Source organism: Phyllobates terribilis, unplaced genomic scaffold (genome assembly GCF_046119375.1).
Source record: "Phyllobates terribilis strain yellow unplaced genomic scaffold, ASM4611937v1 Scaffold_9__5_contigs__length_417890890, whole genome shotgun sequence".
Lineage (NCBI taxonomy): Eukaryota > Metazoa > Chordata > Amphibia > Anura > Dendrobatidae > Phyllobates > Phyllobates terribilis.
In genome coordinates, this window is record NW_027362769.1 from 103,884,185 (window position 1) to 103,906,516 (window position 22,332).

Consider the following 22,332-nt stretch of genomic DNA (forward strand, 5'->3'; position numbering starts at 1 on the left):
GAAGGGATAGATTGCGAGCCGTCACCGCCTCCTCCTTTGAGGACGCCACAATTAAAAGGTCGTCCAGGTAGGGAAGAACCGTAACCCCCTGTCTTCGAAGGATCGCCATGAGAGGTGCCAGAATTTTTGTAAAAACTCTGGGCGCCGAGGCCAACCCGAATGGTAGGGCCACAAACTGGAAATGGTCCTGACCTATGGCAAAACGAAGGAAGCGTTGGTGGGCCCTTCCGACGGGAACATGCAAATAAGCGTCGCGAATGTCGATTGACACCAAAAAGTCGTTCTGCGACAGGGCCGCCACAACCGAGCGAAGCGACTCCATGCGGAATTTCCGGGTGCGGACATGCCGATTCAATCTTTTGAGATCCAGAATGGGGCGAAATTTGTCCTCCTTTTTGGGGACCACAAAGAGGTTTGAATAAAACCCTCTTCCCCGGTCCTCCGGCGGAACCGGTACCACCACACCCTTCTGCAGAAGGGAATCGACCTCCTGCCGTAGAGCGGCAACTAGCTCGGGCTCTGACGGAAAGCGAGATCGGCAAAACCTGTCCGGGGGTCGAGAAAAACTCTATGAAGTAGCCTGCTGACACAACCCGCGTCACCCAGGCGTCCGAAACGCGGGACGCCCAAGTCGATTCGAATTGGAGCAGGCGACCCCCCCACTCGAGAGCCCTCGAGTGAAAACCTGGCGTCAGTCCGCCTTAGCGGGCTTTTTGTCAGCTTCCCGCTTGTCTTGACGGAAGCTCTGTTTCCAGGGAGTGCGGGATTTCTGAGAAGCCTTTTTTCCTGAAAAAGAGGGACGACCCGATCCCCAAGAGGGCTGACCGGACCGTCCCCTGGACCGAAAGGGCCGCCGACTACTACCGGCACTAGGCCTGCCCGACGCAGAAGCCACAGTTCTTCGCTGTGGTAAGGCCGCTTCTTTTGCCTTTGCCTTGACAATCAGCTCCGTGAGGTCAGATCCAAATAACTGACCACCCTTGTAAGCTAAAGATAGCAAACCTTGCTTGGAAACCGCGTCCCCGGTCCACTGTCTGAGCCACAGTGCTCTTCTGACGCCGAGGATTGCGCCCTGGACAGCAGTGACGCGGTATCCAAACCTGCATCACTGCCATATCGGGCCGCATCCTCCAACAACTTGAAAAGCCCATCTACCTCGGATAGCGGGGATCCATCCTGCCACGCCGTCCGTAGATGGTCCAACCAGCTTAGGGAAGCTTTACAAGCACACATGGATCCTAGCACCGCTCTGAATCCATGACCCGCGGCCTCGTAGATGGATTTCGCCGCCATCTCCGTTTTTCTGTCCAGCGGATCCTGCAGACTCGCCTTCCCTTTAACAGGCAGTAATGAGGATTTGCTAAGCTGGGATAAAGGGACATCCACTTCAGGAGAAGGAATCCAATTATCAATCAACTCCGTGGAACACGGATACAGTGCCTCAAAAAAACCGTGTCCCCTGAAAACGTTTATCTGGACACAGGCGTTCCTTCTCCACTGCCCCATTAAGCTCATCCAGAGATGGTAATGCCAAGCGCGACCTATGCGACTCCTGAAACATCCGGGCCGACTTACCAGGACGTCTAGTTACCTCCTCCGGAAACTGTAACGCCTCCCTCATGGCTCCAATAAAAGCCTCTGCACGGCCCAAAAAAGAGGCAGAGTGCCCCTGCCGATCCTCCTTATCCGAATCGGACATCTCCCCATCTGAGCTTGAAGGGGAACCCTCCATAACAGAGATCTCCGAGTCGCTGCGCGGGGAGGGCAGCACCGGCCTGTGGCGCTTCCTGCCATGAAAGGATCTAGCTGACACCCAATAACCTAGAAGGTCAGACAGGCCATCAATAGAACGAGTGAGGGCCTCCATTTTGACCACTGCCCCATCACCGAAACCCCCGACCGCTGCGCTTGACGCCGTCGAGGACTCCTGCGTGTCAGACACGCGAGACTGATCCTGTAGCGGACCTGGGAGACGGTCCGCACCTCCTGGACCCTGATCTGACATGCCCTCACACAGTATATGGCAGGTTAAACCTGTCAGTAAGTAGGACAGTGTGGTTTCTTAAAAGAAAGCTGAAGGGTTAAAGTTCTTAAATAGAGAGCTACCCCAGCTGACCCCCAATTAAGGGATAACCACCTAATAAGGGGTTAATGTCGCAGACTCCCCACAACCTCTGTGAAATGAAAAGGATGTGCGAGCCCCAGCCAAAAAAAGGAACCTCTATATGAGGTAATAGCTGCAGGACAGCACAGTCTGCCACCTTATTGTGCCTCAGAAAGGTGCCCTGCGCTGAGGGGGTGAGGGGTTAAGCTTCTGCCCTGACAGGCAGAAGCGACTCACCCAGCTGGCCGCGGTGCAGTGTTCCTTCGGTCTGTCGGGAGGAGAGGAGAGTGAGGAGCCCGATGGAAGCCGTTCAGTAATGGCCGCCGCGCTGTGAGGAGAGAGAAACCGGAAGAGGAGGGGCAGGAGAAAACGCGCGCTCAGAGCGCTTCCTGCCCGCGAAAGACCGGGAAGGCGCGAAGCCACGCCCCCCGCCGGCTTCAAAAAAAGCGCGCGCGACTCCTCCGCTCTCCGCTCCTGCCCCGCTTCCATGTCCTGCAGGCATCCACCTGCGGACAAAAAAAACACAAGTCACCACATGAATACATGTAGCAGCGGCTGCCGCAGAAGCACTCAAAACACATTAACATGCTGAGCACTCACCCAGCTGAGCGCCACAGGGACCCCCAGGGATTTGTGGCGCTGTGCCCAAGCTTCCCCCCAGGGCGGAGAACGCAGTGACCCCAGATGCGCGGTTTGCGTCCCCGCCAGGGAAGCATCCCTCATCCCCCGGGGCCGGCAGGGTTCTGCAGGGACCTCTCTCAAAGGGTAATGCAGATCCGCCAAGGGAGGGGTGGGGGTCCAGCAGCGCTGAGACCCCTGAGACCTCAAGACCACGGGGGTCCAAGTCTCTGTCCGATAAAAATAAAAAAATTTTCTGAGGAGCTGCTTCCAGCAGCGACCATCCTCTGTGACCTCAAATTTTAGACTGGAGAGCTGGAGTAGGAGGAGCCCAAGCTGGAGGGGCCGGACAACACTCTTTTTTAATCTGAGGTGTTCTATCCTATGTGGGCTCCGCCTACCCACTAGTAATGACTGTGTCTCCCTTCCTTCCATCTGCTGCTGAAACTAACGTTTAATCAAATATGCTAATAACTAACGTTTAATCAAATATGCTAATTAGCGCGCTCAGTGCAGACACTGCTAGCTTTAGGCAAGCCAGCACAGTCAATCACCGGTGAGGGAGTCGGGACATGCAAAAGCAGTGGACAGAAAGGTGCACAGAGCCTCTTGGTCACCGCAAGTCCACTGTTGCGCCCACTGGTTTTGCAATGTCCCTGCCTCCCTCACTGGTGATTGACTGTGCTGTTTTGCCTGGTGCAAGCACTGTCTGCACCAAGTATAAAAAAAAATCTAAACTAAGAGGGCACCAATATTAAGATGATCAACCTAACCCATAATTCGTGATTAACCATTTAAGACAAAAAAAAAGTATACAAGTGCGAAAGGAATCTTCATAAGTACAATTAATTTTATTATGCAAATGTATAAAAATGACAAAAATAAAAACACTTAAAAAGCCAATAGGCAGCGATCCGTACAATGTACACTCAATAAGGCAACAATCTACACCCTCTCCGCCAAAAATGTATCACTTAACAGTACTCTTTAAAATGAAATAAAAATATTGACCCAAAGGTCCTGAAAGTGCCAGTTCCAAACAATCTATTAACTGTCAAGCAATAAACAATTAACTGGTCTTGCAAGAATACCTCAATATAACAAATAATATACTTGGTATAATAAAAAAAATTTCAGAAATGATAAATACATGGAATACAATTATGATAATAAAACTCTATAATGGTGAAATAAGCACTACAGACCCGTAATGAAAAAAACCAACACAGTCGACAATAAGAAAATGGATAGAGGATGGACCTGTAATTTGAGGCATAGTAGTGAGGGAGAAATCCTCACATGTATCGCCACTTAACCTGTGACTTCATCAGGGGTTAAAAACACAAACAAACCCTGAATACCCCTGATGAAGCCACAGGTAAAGTAGCAATACGCATGAAGCATTTACTATAAAATAGAGGTAGTGATAAAAGCACTAAAGGAACAATTTTTATAGGGGCTATACCCCCTACAAGGCTGTGTGTTAAGTTTATACTGTCAGCATGGGCCAACACACTCCCTAGATTTAGACGGTCTGAGAATCCGTGAATGAGCTCGTTCCCAGTTGACAGCAATAACCCGAAAAAATGAGCAAACTGCATGTTCGTCAGGTGATCAGATTTATGTTGTTAAAAAAATAAAATCACCATATTGACAGTACATCGTTCTTTGTAATCATGGGATGTGCTGCCGATAACCTGATGCTATATTGGGACAGCATGTGTTCCCATCAGCTGTCAACGTCCCATGTCCCAGGCCACTAAATGAGTGCCTTTCAACTTGTATACAGCTCGTTGGTCCTCTTTAAGGGAAGCTTAAAATGTACGAGCAGTAAGCTACCGGTGTAATGTAATTTTAAGAATTTATGGTATCAGCAGACAGAAAAAGGCCCTTTTTGAGTTATAAGGGTGGAAATAATATTATTTATAGTAAATAACATATTATTATTATACAGCTTTCTCACAAGTAGATACAACCAAAAGAATAAGGGAATATATATTTTTTCAGCAACATGACAGAAGATATTCTAAAACATTATATATATGCAAACCCATACTGCGGGACAAGTATTAAATCACTGACCCGGTTATAAATGAATACTACGCAGCTGCAGAATTGGGACATTATCCAATAATCAAGTATTTGGTGAAGCCGGGGGCCGCCAGACAATGGTCTCGATCCCGACGTAGCAGGGGAGGCCTTTCATGCTACTATATAAAATAATGAGTGATAGATGCTAACATGTAACATGCGAAAAGATTTTTACTAATCCGTAAAACCACAGATGCTATAACCTGATCCTAATAACATGCATGTGTGCGAGCGGACGGCATCAAGTGAATCACACGTGTCCTGTCGGGGTCCTGCCTGTATGGATATTATTATGGTGCTCTCCTAATACAAGCTCTGCATGGAAATAGTATTTCGTACATCATTAGACATGGGAAAAGATCAGAAAGGAAGAACATTCTGTGGACTATATCCTCCAGATGATTTTACTATATATAAGAAGCAGTTGGTGCGTGAGAAAGGAAAACAGAGGAACTGCATTACCAGATCTTCAATGTTTCCATAGATGTTCTTCTTCATGCCTGATGCTCGTGTAGCCACCCAGCCTCCCAGCGTGCTGAACTCCATGGAGTCTGGCTCGTGACCTGTACAGTAACCACTCTCCCCAAGCTGGAACAGATCAGACGGATAATAATGAATCATTTTGGATCCTTTATACATTTATACACACAAATTCACTGATAAAGATAGATTAAACTGCACTTTACTCCCCTTCCCTGGGTCCAGCGCAGTCTCCACCGTTGCTCCCTGCGTGTCTGCTATTGCCTGCAGTGCTAACGTCCCACTGACAGCAATTAACAGAGGCCAGCGGCACATGCCATCAACTCGGGTAAAGCCTCTGAGCTCAGTCAGGTCCGATAGCTGGGATTGCCCATCGATCCTCAGAACAGGGACACCCAAAAGTCCCATGTAAATAGAGCTGTAGCACATACGGCCGAAACACGCAATTACCCATCTCATGCATTGTTAGGTGAAGAACAAAGCTCTTTAAAGGGTCATCCATGTCTATGTGCCTTTGTAGGGTACACAGGCCAGCCATGGCATAAGCCAGAGAAAAAGAAGTGGTAACACTCGGGTTGGGAGACCCACGGCCAGTCCAAGCATTGCAGTCTATCTTGAACCGAACTGTATGGTCTAACTTAAAGGGAGTCTGTCAACCCAAAAACCATTGATATGGTCATGTTGTTGTCTGAAAGATACAGTCGTCCATACATTTACTGATGTCACTCGTTGCTCCCCGATTGAACTGCTGTTTTAACTCATTTGCAAATGAGGCTTAAGCACTCTGGGCGTGGTCAGAGCACTTTTCGAGCCTCCGCCTCCCCAGCTCTATTCCCCACCCTGCTCCACCTTGACTGACAGCTCATTAACTACATGGCAGGTTTGGCCAACATTAATCAAATGTGTATGATGACCTATACTGGCTTCTTAAGAGTGGTGTAAAGCAACTCATGAGCTGCTACTTATTGGTGATTTTTCTGCTTTTTATTATTGTGCCTAATCTAAAGAACGACTTTGCTCTGAATGATGTATGCGAATCATTTCTTAATGGGAATGGCTCTTGCAAAACATATTCATGAAAAACATATGAACAGAAAAAGGAAAAAAAAGAAAAAAAACACCAAACTACTATGTCTAAATCCATCCAATAAATAAAGTCGTTAATCTGGCGTTCCCTTTCCTCTAATGTGATCTGCTGCAGCCTGTACAAAATGTGAGCAAATTGCCTGCACTTAATTCTCTCAAGGACTGATGTGTTTTAATGTACAGCCATCTGGTCGGGCTTCCTGTATGCAACGGCACCATCTATTAGTGATGCAGATCATGCATTCCTGTACATTAAATAGTCACTTGTTCCTCATTTTTCCATATTAGCTTGGCTTTGCCATCTGTACGGCACCTGAGTTGGAATAGATGCCCTTTAACGGCTACAAAACCCGCGCGGTCCCACTGAAATCATTTTCAAAGCTCAGCAGTCTTGCATCAAATGGTACGCAGCCAGCCATCTGTGAATCTGGAGTTTACTGTACGCCCGGCTATCAATCAGAGGTAATCAATTTTGGTTAACCGAGAATTTCCGCACTAGTAATAAGTCAATAAAAGAAGTAAAGTGTGTCAGGCGAGGTTGTATGCGTCTACGCGGGTCTATGAGAAGTAGCGAGCCTGGCGTAGTAACGGCCGGGTCGCGCACAGATGAGAACGCTAATAGTTTCCTTCGGTCTGTCTGTGAATTGGAGGAAATGAGCGATTTCAGCAAACTAAATCCAAAACATATTGCAACAGAAAGGATAAAATGGCACAATCGATCCCTGCTGAAAGTTGGGATATGTCCGTAAAATAATAAACATAGCATCCAAAAAAGGGGGAGGAGGAGAATCTATATCCAAAATGTCAGCCACATCTATACTGACACGAATTTTCAAAGAAGGGAGCCAGAGAAAGAGCTCTTAATGAAAATTTATATTTATTATTTTATAAATAGACAACCAGAGTTTACATAATATTAGTGGTGACTGGTGAAAGAAGCAAAACCAGATAGGCAGATGAAAGAAGCCAATAAAAGGAGACCATCCCCCCCATAGAAGAGTGTCACAGAAATCAGTAAATAATTATATATAGAGATATCTATATATATACCCAATGACAGATTGCCAACAGAATGATAATCTAGTAGTAGGATACTGTCAAATCCTGATCTATTCGACCACGGAGTATAATATAGTCAAGTGCTGATCTCATTAATGCAGAGTATATCAGTATTTGAAGTGCAGTCTGCAAAGAAGCAAGCAAATGTGCTAAGTTCCTATATAGAGGAAGTGGAAGAGCTATCAGGGATAGACAGTCATGAGGCAAAAGTTATGCAATACACGTTTAGATGCATGCACTAGAACCATAGGACTCTAATATAATACCAGGACGAAGCCACGCAGGCGAAACGCGCGTCGAGGCGCGCTATCAGCCCCCTCCTGGCAGAGCGTGCATAGCACATAGAACATGTCACAAGGTAAAAATTATCACTATATCTATGTATTATATTAGAGAACCTGGAGGAAACCCAGGGAGAACATACAAACTCCTTGCAGATGTTGTCCTTGGTGGGATTTGAACTCAGGACCCCAGAACTGCAAAGCAATAGTGCTAACCACTGAGCCACCGTGCTGCGCCAAATAGCAGAGTTATGATTACTTGAACAAGCTCTTTATTCCCCATCAACCTCGGAATTGGGTTTTTGTTTTTTTTCAATTTTGCACTTTTGGTTTTTCCTCCTTTTGTCTATCTTTTTTTTTTTTTTTTTTAATTATTATTTTTACACCCACATAGCAGCATTCATGAGGGCTTGATATACATTGCACCGTAATGTAGTGAAAAATAGGAAAGAAAAAAAAAAAGTGGGGTGAAATAAAAAAGCAATTTCTGCCAATGCTCTGGCAAGCATATTCTTCAGGTCAGAGCAATTATGTCAATAGCAAACTTGTTAAACTTTTTTTTTATCTATAGCTCTATCTATATATATTTATTTATTTTAGCAGTTAAAAAAATTCAAGACTTTAAGAAAAAAAAAATTATGTTTGTGACGCCATATTCTAAGACCTGTCTTTTTTTTTTTTTTTTTTTTATTTTATTTATTTTTTTTTAACTTTTCCACTGATGGAGCGGTGTATGGGCTTGTTTTTTGCCTGCCGCGCTATAGTTTTTATTGGTATCAGGTTGATGCACAGTTAGAACACTTTTTATTTAATTTTTCGGAGGAGGAGAATGCAGTGAAAGAAAAAATGGCAATTCTAGTTTTTCAATTCTTTTTTTCTTTATGCCACTTACCGAGCGGATTAATTCATTTTAGTATTTTCATAGATAGGACATCTATGAAAGTGGCGATACAAAATGCATATTTTTTTATTACTTTTTTTTTTTTTCAGTTGAGGAAAGAGAGAGACTCAAATTTTTTTTTAATTTTTCATTTCCCAAAGGGGACTTGAATGGTCGCTTGTACTATACACTGTGATACTTCAACCCTGGATGTAATTAAAAAAGTTTCCATTCATTGACAGTAAGGACAGGCCTTAAAAATAGTAAGGAATTCCCATCCTCAAAATTCACAGCTACCTGTTTTTCTAAATCTTGACCAGTGATGCCAGCTTCAATGTGTGCCGTCAGGTTCTTCTCATCAATCCAGAGAATTCGACTCTAAAGAATTAATTAAAAAAATAAAATAAATACTGAAGAGTAATTTCAAATATACATTTATGAAATATCTGCAAAATATACCATAAATTGCTTTTAGTCTCATACCTATGGGGAGTTGGACCTCTTCTTAAAGGGAACCTGTCATGTCCCATAATGCAATTAAGCTGCAGGTTAATAGCGTTTTGAAGGTGGCCGGCTGCAGTACTGAAAGCGCAGCACCTGGGAGAAATTGAATTTCAACTCTCCTGGGAGCCGCCGGCTTTCAGTCATGTGTGGCAACTGTAATTGCTATGGGCTCGCCTCCAAGACTGAAAGCCGGCGGCTCCCGGGAGAAATAAAGTTCATTTTCTCTCGGGTGCTGTGCTGTCAGTACAGCGGCCAGCTACCTTCATAAAGCTATTAACTTGCAAATTAACCCGATATATGCAGGTTAATGGCGTTATCTGACATGACAGGTTCCCTTTCACTGCTTAAATGACATAAGTAAAATAAAAAAAATAATAAAAACACGACCATCATCTCCCAGAATGGCGCCGCCTTCCCAGAGATGCCAGCTCTGTGTTGCCCAATGGTCATGTGACATTGATGTCACGTGACCACTGCAGCCAATCAGCATGTACCGATGAATTGTGAAGGCTGCAGCCAAAATCTGATTTGTGTGAATGTCGTAGCCGATTAGCGCCCAGTGATCAACCGCAGCTGACACGTGATGCCGGCAGTCCAGCAGGGGACACAGCTGCGAAAGTGGAGGAGCAGCACTCCACTTTCACCCCACATCACCATCCTGAGCCAAACAAGCTTTAGTTAATACCCAGTGGAAAACAACTATAATATATGGAAATAGATACGGGATTGTCACTAATATCTGCGAAAACCTATAAATGTTCAGCCGGATGATTACAACTTCCAATAATAGCGCCCTCCTCAGCGCACCTTGAAAAGTTTACAAGCGACTAAAGCTCAGCATATGTCTGTTTATACTCGGAGGGGTCGTATGAAATAGATTAATCACATCTGCAGAGCCAGGAACGCCAGGTCCTTGATGTGGCAGCCAAAATACTTCAAATTACCTTTAAAATTCTATTCTATGCTGAAGGATTCCTTTGTGCGGTTTTGTGCTGTTTATTGAGCTTGTTCAGCACTGTGATGTTTTCCGCATGTAGAACATATATGAACTTATGCTGACCCGGCCTATTCCACCCGGAAAACATCACGTAAGTGTAGGCCATCACACTGCGAACGGCTGGAAAAACCCGTGAACGGCTGAACACTGACAGTGACAAAGTAGGTGGGATACCGGGCAGTACCAGCACAGGACGGAGGCCCGAAATGGGAAGAGAGGATCGGGAAAACCTTACAGTGCAGCACGTGCATTACTTACTATGTGCTGATCCGAGTTATAACCTTAACACTTATGACTAGAGGCGGTTTTGGCTTCTACAGCGCAAGCGCCACCACCCAGCGCGCGTCACCACCACACAGCGTGCGCCATGAACCCTGTGGTCAGAGGTTTCACTACCTTCCACAGTGTAGGGGGGGGGTGGTTGTCTCATATACAACATTTATTACTTAATCCATACAGGGTAATTCTGACAGCCCCCCACCCCCTTCTCAGAATCATCATGGGTCCCAGTTTTCTTACCCCCTCGATAACACATGTCCTGTGGAAACCTGATAAATGTAGTTTATGGAAAAACCTTTTTTTTTTTTAACCATGTCATGCAAATGAATGTGAAAAAAATTACTATTTAGGGGACGGGATGTATAGACAGGGCTTGCTGGCCATACTTTGTAAGCGCTGGTTGGGTTCTCTCCTCTTAAGCCACTGAAGGGGGGTTCCGTACAGTGGCTAAAGTAGGGGGTCCCTAATGGGGGGAAAAAAAAAAAAGCTTACAAATTTTCTTTGAATCTGAATGATAGGAGACAAACTCTTAAACTCCAAAAATCCTCATTTTAATATCTGTCTTGAAAACTTTCAAAAGTAATTATGAAAATGTACTTTCAAAGTCAGTACACCAGCATCATCAGGTCTAATAATGTCATAGCAATTGGTGTATGCAGTTTGTATGGTGAAATCTGGTGACAGATCAGCAATAATAGTGTCTCTAAAAGCCCCTGCTGACATGGATAGGTTCGGGTGACATGCTAATGTGTAGGAGGGGACCTCCTGACTCTTCCTTGACAGATGATGTCGGGAAAGATAAGGATCAGGCATGTCCAGTTGTGGACTGCCGATCCTTTTATTCTCAAGACGCCACCAGAGGAGTCTGGTCTGGAAGTTGCTCGTGGAGAACGCAGGTTCACTCAGCAAAATGAGAGCTACTGTGTGTGGCAGTTACAGTTGGGTGGGCTAGCCGGATAAACCATTGATCAGCCGAAAGCCATCTAAAGTGTCTGGGGCCTAACTCAGAACATCCATTATTACACCCTATTAGGGCGCATTCAGGCATCAGTGCAAATCGCTCCAAAATCGGAGAGCAATGCACGGGCTGGCCACAAGCCTCCCGACCTGAGCGTGACTGATTGATATATTTCTATGAATCTGCCAGCCCAGGGACAGGATTGCCCACAGCCAGTCCGAGCATTGTGGTCCGATCTCGGACCGATTTGCATGGTCATCTGAATGCACTCTTACATAGAGAGATGGCAGGCTTTCATTCCAAACCTGGACGACCCCTTTGAGGTGGAATCCTGGGTTTTAGTAGGACCACAGGTTTTGGGGGTTTTTTTAGATTTATTTTCCCTGGTGTCATGACAATTGACCCAACTACATGAGGTCATTTCCTTTTCCTGCCTTATGTATATAAATTCCCGCTGCCCGATACTGTAATATGGCCTGATGAAGGTGTTGGTGCTGGCGCCAAAATGTGTGGCTTGTTTTACTGTAAATAAACTCACCTCCCGTGCCGGTGCCTTTCCAGTACTCGTGGTCCCGGGACCCTCGTGCGGTTGTAGTGACACGTGACCCGGCGCCCAATCAGGACTGGAGTCACTGTCTCCACCTTCGTATGAATTGAACATGAAGAGGAAGTCAGAGATCAGCTGCAGCCCGGACTTCCTCTTCAAGTTCAATTCGACAGGAGGTGGGGCAGTGACGCCGGCGCTGATTGGGCGCCGGGGTCACGTGTCACTACAACCGCACAGGACCGCGAATACCGACACTGCTGGAACAGCGGCGCTGGCACGGGAGGGGAGCATAAGCTTTTATATTTTATTGGGGCCAAGGGTGAAGTATGGGAAGGGGTTGTCCAAGTAATGGACAACTTTTTTAAGCATCATTTTTCCTGCGGTGGTTTTACAGAGGAACTAAACACTTACTGCCATGTTCTCCCCAAAAGTTACAAATGGGTATGCAACCCTCACAAGACTAATAGCTGTGTCCAAACTCCATGTTCAAAAGGTAAACGGATCCCCAAAGTGGAAGACGAGGATAACACAATCTAAAGGTTTCCTCTTACTGTACATTTCATCTGATACATTCGAGAGGCTCCACCACATCGACACCCAACTGGGATTCTGGCTGCACTTACCATCTGCGACGTGTCCAAGGAGACAATGCTTCTCTTCTCATCCTCAGGACACTCCAATGCATTGGAGACACTTGTTCCCCCTGCAATATGTATCACATAGTTCACAATCGGACCCCAATAGTTTCCATTTTATTGAAAAAAAAATATTTTGGATGGTTTGAATAATAAAGTAGTGAACTATGTATTAGAGTACGTTCACACAGAGTATTTCTGCAGCGTTTTTTTTCCCGCAGGGAAGATGTTGCATTACGTGCCTTTTTTTTTTTTTTTTTTGGATGCGCTTTTAGTTGCATTTTCGCTGCGTTTTTATACATTCATTTGAATGGTTTAAAAACGCAAGGAAAAAAATGAAGCATCTGGACAACATTTTGGAAATCACATACGTTATGCTGGGATTGTAAAACACACTTTTTTTTTTGCAGCACGAAAAATGCAGAGTGTGAACAAGCCACAAGCCCATGTAGTCTAATATGGGGTGACCGTGCGTAATACTGGCAGATCTATCTTATAAGACCGACCTGTGTAGGACAAAGACGACCTAAAGGACTACAGGACAATTTTCATCAACTTTTCCTCCCTCATCATTGAATCCGATTTTCATTGCACAATAGAAATATTCTAAAAACCTGATGCTGTTATTGTATACGTACCTCCAAAAGGTATGACGCAGACATTGTGCTTACAGGCCAGGTCCACAATCCGCACCACATCATCGTGACAATCTAACGAAGAAAATCACAGATCACATTTATGCCTTAATCAGAATTTAGATTTTTATAAGAGAAAAGGTTTCTAAAGCCTCCGGACCCCGATTTAGCCTCCACACTCGGTCTATCCAACCCTATTTCCGCGCCTTTCTGCTTTATATCTTTCTATTGTTCACTGTTAAATCAATAAATATTTAATTTAGGGGAAACAAATTGGTTTTTGATATCAAGGGTTGTTTGATGAACATAGAGATCCAGTGCAATTAACCGCTCGCAGTCAGGTTGGATACTAGTCTGAATTACTCCTTAATAATTTCCATGTACATTACCATATTACTTCCATGGAAAGCTCTGGGATTTTTCCCCTTTAGTTAGAATATTATAAGTTTGTTTTTTTTATTTGCAGTATATGTGCCCAAAACATTATGTGGCAAAGCATAGACACGGCAAATGTCTTTCAATTAAATAAAAATCAATAAAAATTATATTTCAATAAAAAAAATTGTCCTAAGAAATTGGATCCATTTATATATATTTATTTGAATCCTACATACAGGTAAAAATAATTTTTCCTAAACGATAGGGCCATTAAAAGGGTTCTTCTTCGGATCTATCATCAGTAGCGCACCTCCCGGCTTCCTGAGTGACTGACCGATTGGAGAAGCAGCATGGCTGCACCGCTGGCCCGAAACTATACGCGCACCAATGTTGCAAGCAGCATCAGCGAAGCGCAGATGTACGGAAGCTCATGTGGGTCAGCCTCAGAGCAGAGCTTACAAGCTCTGTGCCTAGCAGACCAGACACCTATGATGGTGGCTGGTAACCAAGGCAATAAGTACTAAACAAAAAAAATTAAATCCCTTCATTCTTGAGAGCAGAAAGTAATAATTGGTAAATTGCAACGTTACTCACTTTTACAAGCACTTTGCAAAATCCCTTTAATGGAGAATAGCAGCTTACAAGAAGTAAGTAAAATCTGTATCACATAGGTACAAACTAGGGCATCACAGGATTTTATCGGCACCATGATCCCATCAGTATGATGCTCGACTTTACATAGAGTATTGTGTACAAGGCCTATAGGTTTTCCCAAAATCCTATATGAAGATTCGCCTATATTCTGTTCTTTCTTTCGGAACCTCAAACTGAATATGTGACGACTGATGCAGAGCAAATCCTGTGGCCGACCATGTCACGTCCCGCTTTACAACATCCCCTGTAAGCGCTTCATTTGGATTTAAGGAATTAGTCGTTTCAAGCGTAATTGCATAAAACTGCAATACAATTAAGCCGGCTAATATTTAACCGCCTCTATTCGGTTTAATTAATGTACAATGACTAATTTGGCTATTTTGAATGGGCCTAAAGCTATTTGTAAAGTTAACCTAGTGCAATTAAATAGCAATAGTGATAATGGCGTGTTTAATAATATTTAACTATTACTGTTGTGCTGTCTGCAATGCCTACGCTGCTAATTGCTACTCCGAGTCACTATTCTGCTTAATTGGCGCTGTCTAATCACTGGAGGAACATGGATGTCTAACAGCCCATTTCACACGGACAGGAGAAGCACCTTGTTCGGGGCATAAAGTGATGTTGCTGAAGAGGATTAACTACATTGTTAATTACCCCCTGTTCATTAGGGGTCTCTAATAGGCGGCCCCATTATATGTGATACCAGAAGGCAAACACCGGGGCACTGGGGACATCACAGGGAAAATGGAAAGTGTCTGGTGCGTAGGCAGGGGCCACACCTGGGCATAAGCAGAAGGCAATGGGTGAATTGTGGGGTGCTGTTGATCCCAACCCCCTCCCATTAAGTTATGACTATTTTAAAAATAAGAAATGGGGTCGCATTTTTTCTTTTTTGCAAAAATATGTGAGTTTTATACTACAATTTTCTACCATAAAAGTTTTGATGAACTTCTAAAGAAAAAAAAAAAATACTGTGGTCAAATATTGCTTTAAAGAGTCCCTCCACCCCAGCACTGAAAAATGAGTATCCTATACATAGTCACCTTCTGTTTGCCTCCCGTGTCCTCCTCTGCTCAGATTGGTGATCCTTTCCTCCTGCTTCTTGGCATGGGGATTGCAGTGCTTGGTCTACACCACATCTCCCCTACCTTTCTTATCCCACAGCACAAGTAAGGTGCAGTGCAGAGTTAATATAGCGCACCCCCTGCTACAGCGGCGGAAAATCTTGGAAGCAGGAAGAAGAGAACTCCGATCTGTGCAGAGGATGCAAACAGAGAGCCCCCAATACTGTGACCAATAGAGATTAGCAAGTTTATTTGAGTGGGACTGAATCCAACTGACATTTTGCAAAAAATTTCATTTAGCGAAAATTGGAATTTTTTGTAATTTGCTTCCAGCGAAACATAAAGAGCCATCAAAACAGTTAAAAAAAAAAAAAAAAAGAAGTAAAAATCCTTGCACTCACCTCTTTACTACTGTACTCACCTCTTTACTACTGTACTCCTCTGCTACTCACTGCCACCCATTCGGTCCTCAATGCATCTTTTGATCCCCCTCGGCTCATGCTGGATTCCTCGAGTCGCTCACGCTCAGCTGGACGCTCCAGCTTTCATGAGGCCCAGGAGGGATCTACGCATGCACACAAAAGGTCACGGCGCACGTCATGATACCATGACACTGTGCGCTTGCGCCGAACCCTCCTGGGTCTCATGAAAGCTGGATGTCTCACTTGGACTCCAGTGGGAGCGGCGAGGGGTCAGAAGATGCAATGAGGACTGGACAGTTGGTGATCAGTAGCGAAAGGGCCAAAGAGGCGAGCAGTGAGGTTTTTAATTTTTTTTTTACATCTTACATTTATTATGCTCTGGGATCTGGAAACTTGTACCTTTCCTTTGATCGTCCAATGGCCTATACTATATACTGAAATACTACAGTATATAGCAAAAATCATGATCTCCTATGAATGCCAGCCACAGATTGGTCCTTTTAGGAGTATCGGCATGGCAGTTATGGGGGTCTTTAGTAGGCCCCCAGCTGACATGGTAACCAGTTAACACATCAGCACCCTGTGATCGTACAATGGGACCAGATGGGTGTGTGGAACAGAGCCAACCCCCTCCCCAGATTGCACGCTTTGATTACTGCTGTTAGAGGTTGACTTTGGCATTGACGGGTTAATGGGAGCAGGAATCACTCAGCTCTGCTTCCTGCAGATAGAGGCAGATGATGGCTGTGTAATGCAGCCTCCATCTGCCGGCCATGATGCAGGCTCGGCTCCAGCTCAAAACTGGGACCTGACAGATGACGTACCATATGTCAGGAAGGGGATTAAGGCGTGCACTACCGCATCACCACAAACTGGAGGAGAAGGGTCGGATTCGCCTGTCTCGTGAGTCTCATACATCACTTGCATTTTGGAAGTGGATAAATGCAGTACTCAGTAATCCGTCTACCAATGCGAGTGGATCAGATCACAACTGCGTTACTTTTATACTACTCTGCAATCTCCATTAGTCCTAAATTTACAGGTCTCTGTAGAAATGCGGTGGAGACGCAGTGAAGCACTTACGTGGCCACACGACAATGTCTGGGATTCTTTTGAACGTTCCTTCCCTGAGTGCAAACAATTCGTGGAGGCAATGACCTATGGGAAACATTATATAGAAGTAGCGAATATAACAGTGCAGTCCAGAACGTCAGCATATAAAGGGCCAATACATCACACGCAAATCTACGTGCTCCAACATTTCATATGCAAAGGCCTCAATTCATCAAAACAAGTGGGTGGGGCTTAGCAGGGAGGGAGCGTGTTCAAGCGCGGCGGAAAAATTCATCATGATTTATGCCGTAAAAGTGCAGAAATTGCAGAATGTGTGTTACTCTGGTGCCCGTCAGCTGAAAGAAGCATAGCATTTATTAAAGGGAATCTGTCAGCAGGTTGTTGCTATGTAATCCGAGAGCAGCATAATGTAGAGGCTGAGACCTTGATTTCAGCGATATGTCACTTACTGGGCTGCATGTTGTCACTTTGATACACAGTTTTCTCTGCTGCAGATCTAGCAGAGCTCTGAATGCTGAGCTGTATAACCCCGCCCACACCTCCGATTGGCTGCTTTCTGTGTACACTCTACATGCTCTGGGCACGTGGTTGGACCAGGAGACATTAAACACCTAGTCCTGTAATGATAAACTCCTGCTGATAAAACACTGATTGTATTGAAACACAATCTTGTAAGTGACACATTGCTGGAATCAGGGTCTCTGCATCTCCATCATGCAGCTCTCATAATACACAGCAAAACCTGCTGATAGATTCTCTTTAAGTGTCCCACACATCTTAATAAATTTGGCACACTTTACTCCAGCGCACTTGGTCTTGGTGAAGAGGGGTCAATGTCTACACAAATAAAGTATCTTATTCCAAGTTTTCTTCGGTTTCAAAAGGATTCATAACTCCCAGAGAGCAATGTGGCCGCTGTTAAATGACCAGTCCCATTTTTACAAATTTTAATTTCTTCTTAAAGGGTTATCCCCGACATATTAAAATATCACATATCCCCAGAACGGGGCTCCGAGCGCCCAGTCTGAATGTAGCACTGGCACGCTTTTCTGTTCATTATAAATAGACATACAAATACAGTTCCTCACCGTGAGCTCGAAAATAACGGTCTTCAACATCTTGAGAAAAAGAAATTCCAATGGCTTTGATGTCCTGGAGAAATCCCTCGTTTACAATAGCTGGTGGGGCATCACTTACATTTAAAGATGCCTAATAAAGAAATATCAGTGATTACAACATGGGCGATGGATGTAATTTACTACCTATAATTGGACTTGGAGAACACTTGAGTGTAGCACTTGAACAGTTTGGGAAACTTCCAAGAACAGATGAATACGCTCTAACAGCCCGGCAGTACTCAAAAGTGGTGGAGCACCAGGAAAAGCCAAGTCATCAAATTCTAGAGGAAGCAAGTGAGTATCAAAAGGTATCGGAGGGTAGAACATTAAAATATCAATAGTGCTAACTGTAATGTGTGACATTATGGTACAATATATAGCGCTATGGCTTTAACGGAGAGAGTAAAATTCTACTTCCATCTTGCCCTGCTTCTGCGAAAGGCTATGAGACAACCAAAGTGGCCACCATAGATGGAAAATAGATTTGCAAGACTCTGGTCCATCAGCCAGGTCAGTAATCTGAGGGCTGGACAGGAGGCCTGTGACTTTACTTATATTCCGGCTCTTCTCTTGATTAGCGCAACGTTGTGTGCGCGTCACGCCGCAATGACGACGTCACGCTAATCAAGAGAAGAGCCAGGAATGCCGGGGAGGTGGGGAGAGTTGCAAACCTCCCATCCAGCGGTCACAGATTCTTTCTTCCTAGTTCTGTGACAATGGGGTAAGGTTTCATAACTTCTGTGAGATGGAAAAGAGGAAAACAAAAAACTGTTTAGAATAACTGAACTTACTCGGGAGGTAGATTTGTGATCCAGACTAGCACCAAATGTCTTTTCCATCCATTCTCGCAACGCGGGCAGCACCATACCACTCAGTTTATACCTGCAAAACAAGTCCAATATAAAACATTAATATGATAAAGAAAAATGAGTTCATTTATAAAAGTATCTGGGGCTGATATATCAAGAGCACATGTAAAAGAGCCAAATATGTCCATGTGTGTGGAGTGCTGAGGACAACTTTGTGTCTATGCCAGTGCATACATCTGCCACAGACTCCTATAGTAATAAAATAAAAATTAAAAAAATAAAACAAGCAAAAAACAGACAACATATTATGTCACTGATCCCATCAAGACTGTTATTTTGTACGTCAGTTTCGATAAAGGGTGCACTGAAGTAAGATGTCCTATTAAAGTGGTTCTCCAAGAATGTAATAAAATGGTCCCCGTCACATAACTCAATCTGCAGTGCGGCCTAGTAAAGTGAGCTATAGTCTGAAGAAACACAGCTCCTGAGACCTGTGTCTCAACTGACAGAACAGCTGTATTGAAAGCACAGTAGAGGAGAAAGGATGAGACATCAGAAAAAAATAAATCTTCTCCTCGGCTGACTGAGCACAAAGGATTTTTTTCCAGCCTCGGTCTCCTGTGCTCAATCAGCTGAGAGATTATTTATTCTTCTTTCACAGCCCTTCGGTGGCAGCTGAAATATGTATGCTTACGATACAGCTCCTCTGTCAGAGTCAGTGTCGCAGATCTCAGTTGCTGGGTTTCTTCAGACTGCACTCCGTCCTGACATGCGACTACGACAGACTGCCATTTGAATTATGTGATGGGCCCATTTTATTACATTTTCTGTAGAAGCCCTTTAAAAGGCAGGTGATTCTTAATAAATATGGGGTATCTTTCACCGGAAGCGCAAAAAAATGCACTCCAGTCAGGACCAGGAACAAGTTTTCATTGTAAATAATGCCACTTTTGTTGCATGTGACAAATAAGTCCACAACCTCCTCCCACTTTTTGAAAACTATGGTGTACTTGGTGTAAAAAGGCAAAAAAAAAAGTCTTTTTTTTTTTTTTTTTTTTTAATTCAGCTACTTATCAAAATAGTTTTACACCAGAATTCTGGCTCAAACGATGATAAGTCGGGGCCCGTGTGTATAAACTGAAAGCACGACCGGCTAAGCTTTTCAACACTTAAAAACCAGCCAAAAACCTATCAACAATGAATGTAGTGTGAATTCAGGAGAAATTATATTATTGATGTACAACATGCCCTGATCTCCTGACAAAAGACTGTGGCACAGCAGGATCTATACTGTGGAAGAATAGCTGTCAATCATACTGCAGCCACTCCCACTTTGAGCTGCTCAGCAGTGTAAGATTGGGGGCAGGCAGCATAGCCTGCTACTCTGGTACCTACAGTGGGTACGGAAAGTATTCAGACCCCTTTAAATTTTTCACTCTTTGTTTCATTGCAGCCATTTGGTAAATTCTAAAAAGTTCATTTTTTTTTCATTAAAGTACACTCTGTACCCCATCTTGACTGAAAAAAACAGAAATCTAGAAATTTTTGCAAATTTATTAAAAAAGAAAAACTAAAATATCACATGGTCATAAGTATTCAGACCCTTTGCTCAGTATTGAGTAGAAGCACCCTTTTGAGCTAGTACAGCCATGAGTCTTCTTGGGAATGATGCAACAAGTTTTTCACACCTGGATTTGGGGATCCTCTGCCATTCTTCCTTGCAGATCCTCTCCAGTTCCGTCAGGTTGGATGGCGAACGTTGGTGGACAGCCATTTTCAGGTCTCTCCAGAGATGCTCAATTGAGTTCAGGTTAGGGCTCTGGCTGGGCCAGTCAAGAATGGTCACAGAGTTGTTCTGAAGCCACTCCTTTGTTATTTTAGCTGTGCGCTTAGGGTCATTGTCTTGTTGGAAGGTGAACCTTCGGCCAAGAAAGAGGTCCAGAGCACTCTGGAGGAGGGTTTCATCCAGGATATCTCTGTACTTGGCCACATTCATGTTTCCTTCAATTGCAACCAGTCGTCCTGTCCCTGCAGCTGAAAACAACCACCATAGCAGGTCACTGCCACCGCCATGTTTCACTGTTGGGATTGTATTGGGCAGGTGTTGAGCAGTGCCTGGTTTTCTCCACACATACCGCTTAGAATTATCACCAAAAAGTTATTTCTTCGTCTCATCAGACCAGAGAATCTTATTTCTCATAGTCTGGGAGTCCTTCATGTGTTTTTGAGCAAACTCTATACGGGCTTTCATATGTCTTGTACTGAGGAGAGGCTTCCGTATGGCAGAGTGGCCCGAAAGGCCCGACTGGTGGAGGGCTGCATTGATAGTTGACTTTGTGGAACTTTCTCCCATCTCCCTACTGCATCTCTGGAGCTCAGCCACAGTGATCTTGGGGGTCTTTTTTACCTCTCTCACCAAGGCTCTTCTCCCACGATTGCTCAGTTTGGCTGGACGGCCAGGTCTAGGAAGACTTCTGGTGGTCCCAAACTTCTTCCATTTAAGGATTATGGAGGCCACTGTGCTCTTAGGAGCCTTGAGTAATGCAGAAATTCTTTTTTAACCTTGGCCATATCTGTGCCTTGCCACAATTCTGTCTCTGAGCTCCTTGGGCAGTTCCTTTGAGCTCATGATTCTCATTTGCTCTGACATGCACTGTGAGCTGGGAGGTCTTATATAGACAGGTGTGTGCCTTTCCAAATCAAGTCCTATCAGTTTAATTAAACACAGCTGGACTCCAATGAAGGAGTAGAACCATCTCAAGGAGGATCACAAGGAAATGGACAGCATGTGACTTAAATATGAGCGTCTGAGCAAAGAGTTTGAATACTTATGACCATGTGATATTTCAGTTTTTCTTATTTAATAAATTTGCAAAAATTTCTACATTTCTGTTTTTTTTTTCAGTCTAGATGGGGTGCAGAGTGTACTTTAATGAGGAAAAAAAATGAACTTTTTTAGAATTTACCAAATGGCTGCAACGATACAGAGTGAAAAATTTAAAGAGGTCTGAATACTTTCCGTACCCACTGTATACACTAGAGACCTTCCTCCCTTTCCCTTTGTCAGCAAGTGACCAGTGTATGAAGGGGGCTGGCTGTCCGCAAAAGATCAATAGCTAAGCCAGCCCCCTTCTCTGTCCTCAAATCAGAATCTGTGATGGAAAAGAACCAGGGGCAGACAGACTGCCCCCTTCTGGGAAAACGTCTTCCTGGGGTCAGGGGCAAAAGCAAAATGGAGCTGCCGGAAATGTCAGTGTAGAAGCTTTCGTCATGAAAACATATTCGTAAGATCCACGCTGAAACTCATCCAAGCCACTTTTTATTTAGCACAATTTTTATTTAATCCTGTTTAGATAACTGAAAGTGCAAATGTGCATTACCAGCCACCAGCAATGTACCGACTCCCCAAACTCATCATTCTCCTAGATAAGTGTTATCCCAAATCCCACAGAGTATCTATAATGTACGAGATCGCCCCCATAGCTCCGCACTGGAGAAGAAATCAGGAGGCCAGCTCTGGAAGATTTATTAAAGCAAGGTAGGAAAATAAGGAGACTGCCAAAATATTATATTACCCTCTCCCACAGACACTGTTTACTTAAATCGTCCTGCCTAAAAAAGGAGCCGTTTCAGCTAATTTTTCTGCTCTACGATCA

At 44.2% G+C, this 22,332-nt stretch overlaps 1 protein-coding gene across 1 annotated transcript in view; it reads right to left on the reverse strand.

The window, feature by feature from the left end:
* The window catches only part of AGPS (alkylglycerone phosphate synthase), a 205,768-nt gene that overhangs the window by 122,558 nt on the left and 60,878 nt on the right, over window positions 1–22,332 (reverse strand). The window contains exons 3-9 of the mRNA XM_073646879.1: window positions 18,659–18,749; window positions 17,838–17,958; window positions 16,759–16,833; window positions 13,158–13,229; window positions 12,508–12,587; window positions 8,897–8,977; window positions 5,276–5,401 (exon numbers count right to left, since the gene is read on the reverse strand). Of these exons, the coding sequence (XP_073502980.1) occupies window positions 5,276–5,401; window positions 8,897–8,977; window positions 12,508–12,587; window positions 13,158–13,229; window positions 16,759–16,833; window positions 17,838–17,958; window positions 18,659–18,749 (646 nt within the window). The remainder of the gene's footprint in view (window positions 1–5,275; window positions 5,402–8,896; window positions 8,978–12,507; window positions 12,588–13,157; window positions 13,230–16,758; window positions 16,834–17,837; window positions 17,959–18,658; window positions 18,750–22,332) is intronic.